Source organism: Desmodus rotundus, unplaced genomic scaffold (genome assembly GCF_022682495.2).
Source record: "Desmodus rotundus isolate HL8 unplaced genomic scaffold, HLdesRot8A.1 manual_scaffold_91, whole genome shotgun sequence".
NCBI classification, from domain to species: Eukaryota; Metazoa; Chordata; class Mammalia; order Chiroptera; family Phyllostomidae; genus Desmodus; species Desmodus rotundus.
Genome location: NW_026527702.1, coordinates 187,154 through 200,285, shown reverse-complemented (window position 1 = coordinate 200,285; position 13,132 = coordinate 187,154). Strand labels below are relative to the sequence as shown.

Here is a 13,132-nt window from a genome sequence, read left to right as displayed (position 1 = left end):
ATGTATTTTTCCACTGGTTCCAGAGCCAGCATCAGAAGTTGGGATTCTGAGTCCTAACCCAGGGCTGTCTATCTTTTTCATTTTTGCAGCAGGTAAAACTGAGCTCTGTTTAGTCCCTTCTCTGCTGGAATCATCGGTCACTTCTGCCTAGTGCCCTGTGATTGATGTTCTCCATGGAAAGCACTGGAGTCTACATCCAACTCTGCCACTGGGTAGGTCTATAACTTCGGTAGATTTTTCTCTTCCATTTTCCCCCAGCCCTCCCAATACTGTTGGCTAGATACCAACTTCAGTTCTGGAAACTTTATCACAGTGGGTTGAGTGCCTTGAGACTTAATGACTATTCAGTTGAACGAGAAAGGACTGATGGGTTCTCTCTGATGTCCCCGGCCACCCTGCCGGGGGGAGGGTGTTCTGGGTTCTGCTTGAAGTGTCCTGGCCATGCCTCCAGGGTGCGGGGTGGGTGAATCTCCAAAACGCCTCGCCGACTTAGCACATGCTCAGCGCCGCCTCCGCAAGTCGTGAATATTCAGGAATATAACTTCCCATTGTCTTCGGGAGAAGGTACAATTAGAATTAAGGACATTGTGTAAAATTCACCAAAAAAGAGAGAGAGAAATCAAAGATGCACTATCTTTCCTACTAAATAACAAAAGCTCAAACACCAACCACAAATTTTAGTTTACTAAATAAGAGGCACAGGAAACCGGTCTCACATCCTCATCGATTTTGTTTGTATGCACCCTGGATATAGTGATTGTTGTTACTTGGATACTGTGGCGTGACGGGAAATAATTAACTGGAATTAACTCAAAAAAAAAAAAAGAAAGAAAGAAAGAAAAAATATTTTCTGAGCGCTCAAACCCATGCTTGTAGCCCAGACATTTTAGAGATTTGCCTGCAGGCTTAGAAATCAGAAGCAACTTTCCCCAGTCACTGAGCTGGCAAGTGTCAGAAACCGGGGCAGTTCTGTCTTGGGGACCAGTAGGAGTGAGAGTTGAGCCTGTGACCCTGAGAAGACCGGCTTCCTCTGCTGGGTCTTCGCCTGTGAGGCCTCCGTGACCATGCGGTGAGAAGAACCAGGAGTCCTGGCATCGGACCCCCTGATTGAGTCTGCGCTGCCACACTTTCATTCAAGCCACGTAACCTGGACGGATGCTGTGGCCTCTCTGAGCCTCAGTTTCCCCAGATAGCACACGGGGGACACGATTCCACGTCTTGAAGCTGTAGGGGACTTCTCCCAGCTCTCGCAGGGGCAGCACTGATGCCGACCCACGGGATTGCTCTGGGGCCCACTAGGTTCCCCACCTGTTTGTTGGTTCTCACTCTCCCTACCTCTTCTCTCTCCTATAAGGCGCTCTCACCTCTTCTGTTCTCCCCAGGCCCCTCTGTGCGTTCCACGCACCGGCTGACCGCAGCCACGGAGCTTGGCCTTTCTGGGCCTTACGTGTCCAGGAAGCTAACACTGGCTTTGCCTTTCTCACTGGACTTCCTTTTCCTTTTTACTTTTTTAGTCCTCCCTCAAGGATATGTTTATTGATTTTTAGAGAAAGAGGAAGGAATAGAGAAAGAAGCATCGATCGGTTGCCTCCCTTTTGCACCCCAACCAGGCAGCAAACCCACAACCTCGGTACGTGCCCCGACCGGGAATGGAACCCGCAACCTTTTGGTGTACGGGACGATGCTCCAGCCAACGGAGCCACCTGGCCAGGGCGGACTCTTGTTTTTAAAGACTAATCAAGCCCTGGCTGGTGTGGCTTCATGGACTGAGCATGAATTTTCTCTCCCTCTCTTTCTCCCTCCATTCCCCTCCACTCTAAAAATTAATAAATGAAATCTTTAAAACAAATTTTAAAAATAAAAAATAATGAAGGGAGTCAATGAGATGAAGTGGACATGAAAGTACTAAGCCGGAGCGGTGGTTCTCAAACTTCGGCGAACATCGGGCTCAGCTGGAGGGCCCCTTACAACCCCAGGCCTGGCCCGGTCTCTGCCCCAGAGTTCCAGCAGCTCTGGAGCCGGGCCTCAGTATTTGCATTTCTAGCGAGTTTGCAGGTGAGAGGGGTGGAACTGGTCCAGGGGCCTCGCTCTCAGCATGCTTCTCAGAGGGTTGTCCCTAGTTTCTGTGTGCACCGGAGAGTCGGGGCACCGCATCGGACGAAGCGATCTGGGGTAAGTCTGTGCGTGGTGGAGCAGGTAGAGTGGGAGGGGCAGGGATCAGAGAGCATAAAGTCAGAGGCAGCCTCTCCTCTGGCCACCTGTGGGTAAATGGAGGTGATGAGAAAGCTGGCGGGCTGGGTGTCCCTGGTCCTCTGTGTGCATGGGCTGAGAGCAGGTGAGAGGGCCAGGGGAGGGGAGAGGAGGGGGAAGGGGAGGGGAGGGGAGGGGGGAGGGGAAGGAGAAAAGGGAGATCTAGGAGGCAGTGGTTTGGGGCAAGACAGGCGGGAAACAGGTTCTACTCACTGTCCCTAACATCGTTTAAGTACAGCACAGGGGGCGGTGTGGAGCAGAGGGTTTGGAGAGTCATGAGTTCAAAGCCTTGCTCTTCCTCCTCTCGCTGGTTGGGTGAGCGTGAGTCGCTTTGCCTCTCTTTAAGCCTCGGCCTTCTCACCTATAGAGTGGTTGTAGCTGTGAAGACGGAGGAAGCTTCAAAGCTGTGACAACATAGATGAACCCGGGGGACATTATGACAGTGAAGTTAACCAGCTACAGAAGGACAAATACGGCATGACTCTAGCCCCGTGGAGTGTCTCAAATAGTCAAACTCGTAGGCAGAGAGTGGACGGCGGATGGCCAGGGGCAGGCGGGAAGGGAAGAGGGGGCTGTGCAAGGGGCACCCGTGTCAGGCACGCAAGATGAGCAGGTTCTAGAGCCCTGCCCTGTGACTTGCGTGCCCGGAGCCAGCGATGCCGCGCTGAGCGCCCCATTTCCTAAGAGGGTAGATCTGTTAGGTGTTCTTACCACAATTTAAAGAAGAAGAGGAAGAGGAAGTTTGATAGCTATTGTGTGGGAAAGTTCTCCAAGGTCTTTCATTACAGGATCAAGATTCAAAATAAACAGTGTGGAGGCTGGGCTATGCTTTGTGTAAAATAGAAGGAGTGAATCAGACCTGGCCAGGCAGCTCAGTTGGTGGGGGCGTCATCCCAATACGCCAAGGTTGGGGGTTCAATTCCCGGTCAGGGCACGTACAAGAAGCGACCAACGAATGCATCAGTAAGCGGGAAACAAATCGATGTCTCTTTCTCTTTCTCTCTCTCTCTTTCTCTCTCTCTCTCTCTCATCTCTCTCTCTCTCTCTCTCTCTCTCTCTCTCTCTCATTCTCTCTCCCTTTTTTTCTCTCTCCCCCTTTCTTTCTCTCTCTAAAATCAATTTTAAAAATACTTTCCTTGAATATTCATAAATTGCCTCTGAGGGTCTCACCGGAATGACAACACCTGTTATCTGTGTGTGTATGTGTGTGTGTGGGGGGGGACAGGGTGGTGGGGGTCAGGTATGGCTGGGAGGACTTTTATGATTTCCCTTTTATAACTTCTCTGAAGTTTGAGCTGTGTGAATTGCGTCCCCAGAAGGCAAATAAATTCAGCCAAGAGAAAGTGATCTCTCTCTCGGTGTCATTGGAAGGGTCGGAGTAGGAAAGGTGGGCAAACCCAGGGATGGTCACTGCCCCACACCACGCAGATTGGTGCAAGTCGGGTTTACCCCTCCCTGGAGTCAAGAAGACCATGCATCTTGGGGTGCCATGGAGCACCTCGGGGTTCTAAACAGACAGCGTTAGAACAGATTCTAGGGTTTGGGCTCTGGTTGGGAGGTTTGGGGTAATTAATTTAAGGAAGACGGGTTCGCTCAACAATGGACGTGGTCAGAAAGCGGGGGTGACCCCGGGATCTCCATGGGTCTCACGGGGAAGACAGACCAGAAGGAGAAGGCGTCATCGCCACCCGTGAGGAAGCAGCAGTCACAGACGGGGAGGAGGCGTTTGCTAGTCTGTGACACGGCGACCTTGTTTTTGACTGTGTTTAGGCAAAACCCTGAAGTGGACTTGCTTTTTGTCTTGTTTTCTCACGGCCTGCGGAGCCGGCTTGTCCAGGTTGTGATTCTGGGGGAGAGCTTATGCCCAGCAGCTGGGGTGTCAGGTCGGCTTTTGGATGGGGGTGGGGGTGGGGGCAGGGGGAGGGCTGCCTTCTGTTATCTGTCTCAGAACGCATTGGACAGGCTGTTAATCCTCAGTCAGAACTGGGGGTGGCGTCTCTTCATCCTCGTTAGCTGGAGGGGAGGAGGGAAAGAATCAAATGGTAAAAATCGCAATGTTTGGCGGGAGGTGCGATGTGGTAGCAACATAATGGGCGAGGAGAGAAGACCTGCGAGGATTTGGCCGTGTTCCGCGATATCAGTAAAGGAAATGGCAAAGGACCATTTCTGGGGGCACCCGGGTCTGAAATAAGTAGCTCATTCCTTGGAACCAGAGGTCCCCGGAGTCCAGGCTGCGCCCGTTTCTGGCCAAGCAGACAGCGTTTCAGTGGAAGTATCTCTCTGCTCTTTCATCTGTAAAACGAGGAGAAGGCTGTGGGGAATACAGAGAGTAGAGACGGAGGTTTTAAAGACTCACCGCTGTGACAGGACAAAGCAGAAACCCATCCAGAGCCGGCTAGCCTGTATAGCACGGTGTAAGTGCCCATGCGTTTACCCTAAACTGACCCTAACCGCAGGACCAGGAGGCTCGGCTTGGCGGCAGCACAGCTGAAACAGTTTCGGGGTCAGAAACAGTGCCACTCCCCCACCCCCCAACAAAGGCAGAGTTATTTTAGAGGCTCAGTTTCTGGAGCCAGAAGAACTGAACTACTTCTTTTCTTTTCTTTTTTAAAAATGCATTGATTTTAGAGAGAGAGGAAGGTGGAGAGAGAGAGAGACAGTGAGCGTGAGAGAAATGACTTGTTCCACTTATTCATGCACTCACTGGTTGATTCTTATCTGTGCCCTGACTGGGGATCAAACCCACAACTTTGGCCTATTGGGATGAGGCTCTAACCCACTTAGCTAGGCAGGCAAAGCTAGAAAAAAAAATTTTTTTAATGTTGACATCAGCCCCCGCTGGTGTGCCTCAGTGGACTGAGTGCAGGCCTGAGAACCAAAGGGTCTCAGGTTCTATTCCCAGTCAGGGCACATGCCTGGGTTGTGGGCCAGGTCCCCAGTAGGGGGCGCACAAGAGGCAACCACACATCGATGTTTCCCTCCCGCTCTTTCTCCCTTCCTTCCCTTCTCTCTAAAAATAATTAAATAAATCTTTAAAAAATGTTTAAAATTCTTATAAATGTTGACATCTTGTTAGCTACTTTCTCAAGAGCAGGGCCACTATCAGCTAACACGATGCCTAATCACCACCTAGTAGCTCCCAGTTCAAGTCTGACGCAAATTCTACATTAACGTCACATGGACGAGGAGGAAAGTGAGACACAGGCTTTCGGTCACCACACGGGTGTGTGGCAGTTCCGACGTCATGTTAATGCTGCGTTCCCATCGCAGTCTCCGAAGTCGGACTCCTAGAATGCAACCTTGCTCCCACCAGTCAGGGGTCACATCACTTCCAGTCTTTCTCAGTTGCCTGTGACCTCTCAACTGTGAACCTCTGAGGGATGGAAGGAGAAGAGAGCCCTCAATTATAATCTCTCCTCCATGGTGCGGCGGTGAAGGTCCACTGAGGACAATGACTGGAACAGAGGAATGGCTCTCGCACTGAACAAATAGGTTGTTTTCCTGAAATGTTGATATGGGCAAAAGCTAGGACGGTCCCTCTAACGTGCAGACTTGTGGCATTTCAACCATGGGTGGGGGGGCGGCGGCGGGAGTTGCCTGACATTGGGTTTATTCTGACTTACTCAGAGAAAGACCTTTGGATGGGTCGGAGCTCATACTGAGCTAATGGGCTGTGTTGTAGGTGGATGTGAGATCCGCTCCCCCCCCCCCACCAACTCCTTTACCAGTTAGAAGGAATCATAAGTCATCCAAAATGTGCCAGCAAAACTTTTTCTGCAACAGGAGAACAATTGGCTGCATGAACTTCAAGGTACTTTTAATAGCCATTAGCTTAGGAATGGAGTATTTTTGGGAGTGGTCTTAATTTTACCCATTTTTTTTACTCTTTCAGAATTTATTGAACGTTCAAAACCTCCGATTCCAGGTAGGAATATATTTCTTTTATTTTTTTTAACTTAGGATCAATAATGGGGAATATCTTCTGTCTAAATCTTCCTCTCTCTTTTTTTTAAGTTTTTATTTATTTACTTTTAGAGAGGGGAAGGGAGGGAGAGAGAGAAACATCAATGTGTGGTTGCCTCTCGCGCGCCCCCTACTGGGGACCTGACCTGGCCCGCAACCCAGGCTTGTGCCCTGACTAGGAATTGAACCCGCAACCATTTGGTTCTCCGACCCGCACTCGATCCACTGAACCACACAAGCCAGGGCTATTTCTTTATTTGTCAGCGTTTCAAATGTAAGCCCCCACCGATGAAACAATTTTATATTCCTGAAAGTTGCTTGCACTTTTCTGCTGTCTTACGCTTTCCTTTGCTGAGGACAATGACTGGAACAGAGGAATGGCAAACGAAAGGCCCTCCCTGGCCCAGGCAGCCACATCCTGCATTTCAAGACCCATTCCAGCCAGCTCCCCACCCCCCCGACTTCCTCCCCTGCCCTTTCAGAAAAGATCTCTCTTCTCCTGTGGTACTAACATCAATATTTGCAGCTCTTGTTGTTTGGTTGGTTGTTTCTTCTAGCAGCCTTCTGTGCAGAGGTCTAACCTACGTGGCATAAAATTCATCCATTTTAAATGTACCATTTGATGATGTTTTAATAAATTCTCAGAGTGGTGTAAACATCAGCTCAGTCCAATTCTAGTACATTTTCGTCACCCCCCGGAAGATCTCTTGTCTTCATCTGCTGTCACCCCTACCCCCACGCAGCCGCTAGGTTGCTCGCTCTTTCTTTGGATTGGTCTTTTCTGGACACTGCGGATGTGTATGATCTTTGGTGTCTGTTTTTCAAGTCGAAACGTTAATCACGGAGCTCATGTGGGTTCACCATGGATTACTGTGTCTCAGCATCTGTTCCTGGAAGACGTGAGCGATATGTGTATATGGACGGCTGGTGCTCAACTTTAACCTATTCAGCTCTCATGACGCTGGGAGTTTTAAGAGAGAAGTAAAGATGTCGGAACACTTTATGGGGATAGTAGTCAAGCCAGTGAAAGGGGAACTTTGGTTACAGAATGTGTTGCGTGGCCCCGGCTGGTGTGGCTCAGTGGATTGAGCGCCAGCCTACAAACTGAAAGGTGGCGGGTTCGATTCCCAGTCAGGGCGCATGCCTGAGTCGCAGGTCAATGTTTCTCTCCCTCTCTTTCTCCTTCCCTTCCCCTCTCTCTAAAAATAAATAAAATCTTTTTAAAAAACAGAGTATCATGTAGCGAGGTCACTGAGTGCCAGAAATAGGCCTGGATCTTTAAGGAGAAATATGTTGATTGGTTCTTAAAGCTATTTCAATCAGCAATCACTTGTGTGGAGTTAGGCCATTAACGTCTGGAGCATATGGTGGGGAAATGTGGCACGTCAGCGCCCTTGCTTTTGGGGTCAGAAGGAAGCTATTTTCAGAGCAGCGGACGTGAGGATTTCTCGGTGTATAAGGATCGCATGCTGGGGACCAAAGTCGTCCCTGGGAAGAGCCTGTGACAGCACCCAAGTCAGGGGACTGATGTAAGGACACCCCTAGACATGCCAGTGTTTGTAAGCTGTGCACAGAGTGTCCAGGAGAGTAAGCCCTGTAATCGCTTTTTCCACGAAGAAGTCATAGCTAATGAATAATGAACATCGTAACAACTGATGCTAATGAAATGATTAAATAATAATTTGACCTATTAAGTGATAACTATTTTAACAATATAGTTAAATAAGAGAAGAATAAAAGTTCTGACATAATTGTTAAAAATTATAATACCATTACTATTCAATAATTAATGTATACTGATAAGTAATAAAAGTTGCTAAATAATCATAACAATAAATGAATCTCATATCAAAATGATTCCAGGCTTAGGAAGGACCAACGAATATTTATTAAGCTTCTGTTTCTGTACCGGTTCCTACCAGTCGATACCCTGGGTTTAGCTTTGAACAGGTTGCCAGTGGTCATTTCTGACAAACCAGAAAAACTCTGAACAGGTCCTCACGCGTTCAGTAAGCGGAAGAAAAGGGAACTAGTGAGGAAGCTCAGCACGAATGGATCTAGCATGGTCTAGGTGTTCGAGGAAGTCCCGTGAAGGTTCACATGCGGGCTGAAGGGAAGAGGAGCAAAACAGGCAGCGGGGAGGTGGGTGTTGTTCCGCCAGGCAGAGAAGGTCCCGCCTGTGCGTCAAGACAAGCATTACGGCCACACACTCGGAGCCTTCCGAGGCCTGAGCAGAGAGAACACAAGGAGAGGCGCTCCCTGGTGAGGTGTTTTGGGGAACCAGATCGAGCAGGGCATCATAGCCACTTCAATGCTATTTGTTGTCCTGAGAACAACAGGTCAGTGGCAAGGTCAGGCTAGTATTTAAGAGAGAACATCCCGCCCTGGCTGGGTGGCTCGCTTGGCTGGAGCGTGTCCTGTGCACCAAAAAGTTGAGGGTTCGATTCCTGGTCAGGGCACATACCCAGGGTGTGGGTTTGATCCCCAGCCCAGATGTTTTCGGGAAGGCACGCAATCATGTTTCTTTCTCACATCGGTGTCTCTCTCTCCTTCTCTACCCCCATCTCTTAAAGCAATGAAAAAATGTCCTTGAGTGAGGATTAAAATAAAAAAGAAGAAGAACGCCAATTCCCTTTGTAAGCTTGCCCCCGCTCGGCATGTTTGCTCTTTTCCAGAATTCGTTTACACTCCCTGCGTCTTTCCATTTACGTACCACGACGCGACCCACTACAACTGCATCTCCGCCCACAGCGACTATGCCTGGTGTTCCCTGGACGAGAAATTCCGAGGCCGGTGGCGGTACTGCACGGGGCAGGGTGAGCGCTCCGACTGGCCGCCGTGTCTGGGATGCCTCGGACCGAGAAGCAGTTGACAGTAGCGGCGGCCTACGTGATTTGGGGGACCTGATTTGGGGGACCGCGTACACCTGAGTCCGAATCCTGACTTTTCCACACGTTTTAACAGCTTCGAACATAGTTTCGGGCAGTCGAAAAGGCACGCGCTGTTAGCTTCCCGGGGGTCATCCGTGAGACTTACATTTCTCCATTCACGTTGCTCCCTCTGCTCCTCTCTTTCCCTGCAGACCCCCCCAAGTGCATCTTCCCTTTCACCTTCAGAGGAAAACACTTTCAGAGTTGCACGAAGGAGCACTATATTTTCAATCGTAGTTGGTGTTCGCTGACCAGAAATTACGATGCGGATGGAAAATGGAAACAATGCTCCCCTTACAAGTAAGCTGGCTGGGGAAGGATGGAGTTGAGTGGGGGCCGGGGTGGGAGGCGAATCTTAGAGATCTCTTCGAGTGGGGGGCCCTCTGGATCAACGGAAAGGGAAGTTGGGGTCTAGACGACCTGTTGATGGGTTGATTAGATCAAGGGCCAGCAAACGTTTCCTGTAATGAGTTCAATAGTGAGTATTTTAGGCTGCAAAGACCATAGGGGTCTCTCACATACTCAACGCTGCCCTGTGCCATCAAGGCGACCCCAGCAATTAAAAAAAAAAAAACGCGCCACAAATTAACGTTACTGTGCTCCAACAGAACTTTATGTATAGAACTTTATAGCAATTTGAAATCTCATCATGTCAAATTTCAGGTGTCACAGAATAGTTCTTGTCTTTTGATTTTTGTTTTTGTCAACCGTTAAAGTATGAGAAAACCATTAGCTCCCAGACCGTACAGAAGCAGGTGGTGTGCGGGTTGGATTCAAACTCTGGGCTCTGGTTTGCCGGCCACTGGCTTGAATGATCTGCCCTTGACCCCGTGCCAATAAAGGAGTTCAGTTTCCTTTGAAAAGAAGATGTGGGAAGGGGAGAAGGCCTGGGCAAGAGACGCTGTAGAGTTCCTCCGTCTCCCTGCTTGAATTATAGGGAGGGTTTTCATGAGTACACGCAGTGTCTCGTTTGACCTCCGTGATGACCCCAGGAAGTGATTGTAGGCGTCATTATGCCCATAGAGATATGAGGAAACTGAGGCTTAAGAGGCTAGATTGTGTCCTAACCCAGTGTCACATTTTATCATCTTAAAGACACTTGGTGAAGAGACCACCTACTAACCAGTTCCATTAAGTAGCCCCGATGGTAGGCTCTGTGGTGAACTTCCCACCCCTTCTCTCTCTCCCCATCAAAATTGCCATTTTGTGGGTGTGCGACCAGACACTGGGGACTCGAGCATCGTAGCCAATCCGCCAGTGAGACGCGAAGCCCCCAGCCCGGCTCCGACTCGGTCATGGCTAAAATCAGCATTCATTTCTGCCCCACTCCCCACGGCTCTACGTAAGCATTTGTCAAAACGCATACGCCCACTCATTCGGAAGCGCCTTTGGGGTCACTGTCTGCAACATCAGTGACACCCAGATAAAGACCCTTGTGGGACATTTTCTTCTAATCTGGGCTGAGTAACTGCTTCTTCCCTCTCTGCCTTGAAACCTTTCTGGTCGGGCTTCCAGGAAAGTCTCAGCCCTATTAGGGACCCAGACACAGCAGCTGTGTTGTTCTGTACAGGCAAGCAGTTTTACTTCCTCCCGGAGCCTGACCCTGACCCTGACCCTCCAACCCACATCTGCCTTTGTTGAACCTGAACCTTCTCTGGAGCTTGGCCAATAGTCAAGCCCTGAGCTGGTCTGCACATGCGCTCCTCGGTAAGACGCCAGGAAGGGTCTGTGGCCTCCACACATGCCTTTCGATTGCCTGTTACTCACCTGAAGCCTTTGATTACCTTAGGGTATCAGTGGTGCTTAGCTACAGGCAATCAATTCATTATATAGTTGCCGTTTCCTGGGACTTCTCAACTTCCGGAAACACTGGACCAGCTTGTGGGTATCCCTTCACTGGGACACCATCCAGTTCAAGTCCAGCGAGAGTGTTAACAGTTGGACCACCTCCTGGAGCCAGGGCCTGTGTGGCCTTTGCCTGCCCCCAGGGATGGGGTCTCCTTGCCACCACAGGTTGGGAGTGACCCAGCTCCGAGTCCCCATCATGTGCCTCCTCTCCTGGACCGCTCCCAGAACCGCCACACGCTGGATTCTCAGCAGTGGACATGCCACCTCTCCCTCCCTTCTTTCTTCCCTCCTTCTTTTCTTTTTTACTGCTTTGGCCCAGAAAGTTTAAGGCAGCTGATGAAAATAACTAGGTAATAATAATAAAATGAGTAGATTAAAAATCTAGGAAATTCAGAGTAATATAGCAAGAGGTCAAGTTAGCAGTGCACACTTTGTACAGGGTGAGACTGTACAGAGCTGAGCTTCCTAGCAGCCAAGTAAATATGAATACATGTTTAGTTCCATTAAATACATTGTCCACAATGTTGAAATCCTACTTTGTAGAGAAGACTTTCAGGGGGATTAGTTGTTTGTTGATTTTAAAGAGAGAGGGAGGGATGAGAGAGAGAGACAAACACATCATTTGGTTGCCTCTCCCATGCCCCCAACAGGGGACCCAGCACACAACGCAGGCATGTGCCCTGACCGGGAATTGAACCGGTGACCTTTCAGTTTGTAGGACGACACTCATCCCACTGAGCCACACCAGCCAAGGCTGTCATATGTTTTGACCTTCATTATGGAGAGTTTTCCATGTGAATGCAGAAATCTACCTCATCTTTCCTCATGCTTTCCCCAAATTTCAAACTATGGATATACTATTCCCCTATTAAAGCATACTTCGCCCTGGCTGGTGTGGCTCAGTGGATTGAGTGCCGGCCTATGAACCAAAGGGTTACAGGTTTGATTCCCACTCAGGGCACATGCCTGGGTTGTGGGCCAGGTGCCTAGCAGGGGGCATGTGAGAGGCAACCACACACTGATGTTTCTTTTCCTCTCTTTCTCCCTCCCTCCCTCCCTCCCCCTCTCTAAAAGCAAATAAATAAAATCTTTAAAGCATAATTTGATGGGTTTTAATACTTTGATACGACCATGACCAAAGGGGTACCTTCCACACTGATTTTTGAGTAACCGTGTGAGGGTGTTTTTGTCTGATTTTTGATCATCTGAGTGAAGTCACCAGGTCAGTGGATATGTACAGTTAAGTGTACGTGCATTAGATTTTAAATTATTCTAAATCATCCTCAGTCAACATATGAGACTGCCCACTTTTAACAACTTCCTTGACCCTGACAACAAAAATTTAATAAATTTGCTCCAAATAACGGACGGCATAGCTTATGTTAAAATGTTCCATTTTAAAAACCAAGCCATACAATAATCAACAATGACGTGTTGTATTTGAGAGAAATAAATACTTCCACCGTCCCCAGGCCACTGCTCCCTAACGCCCTTCTGTCCCTCCCCTGTTCCATGCACTCATGCTTGGTCCTTGGGGGTAGACCAGATCTCCCACCAAGGAGAGCGGCTCATCCTGGAGGCTGAAAGACTGGTCCTGACCCTCACGCCTGTTTTTTCTTCCACAGTCTGTAGATCAGTCTTGGCATTCCTGAAGGGTCAGAGGTTATAGGATTCCTCAGCTGCCTGTCAAAACAAAGCCTTTCCCTGACCACTCTGGCCAGTGAAGAAGTGATTGCTCTTCACGTGGGCGACGCCTTTTCTCCAAACAAGGCGCAGCCAAAGCTCCATGGTGACCGATGCAGCGCTGGACGTGGTGGGGACCCAGCAGGGCATTTGTGGGGAAGAACTTGCATTCAAATCCAGGTCCTGGTGAATCGCTTCCAGTATACGGGGTCCGGCAGAAGTCCCGCCTGCTTGAGTGTGGTTGCTAGGGTGGTAAGATGGGTATAATAATTTATAGATTCCATTTGAACATTTCACCGAAAATGTCACATGATTGTTGTTACAGAATTTCACACTTATGATTTTGTAAAAAAAGGGGGGCGTTATTTGTGCCAGACCCTGTAGATAGTCTTTGGCAAGTCAACGAAATTCTCAGAGAAACTCAAGCTTCCCCTCATACATATAATCCTTAAAATTTC

At 49.1% G+C, this 13,132-nt stretch overlaps 1 protein-coding gene across 1 annotated transcript in view; it reads left to right on the top strand.

Annotated features, from left to right (window-relative positions):
• Positions 1-12,688, top strand: part of LOC128780177 (binder of sperm protein homolog 2-like) — a 28,209-nt gene extending 15,521 nt beyond the window's left edge. The window contains exons 2-6 of the mRNA XM_053917986.1: positions 4,228-4,292; positions 6,143-6,175; positions 8,889-9,029; positions 9,296-9,443; positions 12,617-12,688. Coding sequence (XP_053773961.1) covers positions 4,228-4,292; positions 6,143-6,175; positions 8,889-9,029; positions 9,296-9,443; positions 12,617-12,623 — 394 coding nt within the window. The 3' untranslated portion in view covers positions 12,624-12,688. The remainder of the gene's footprint in view (positions 1-4,227; positions 4,293-6,142; positions 6,176-8,888; positions 9,030-9,295; positions 9,444-12,616) is intronic.
• Positions 12,689-13,132: the final 444 nt, after the last annotated feature.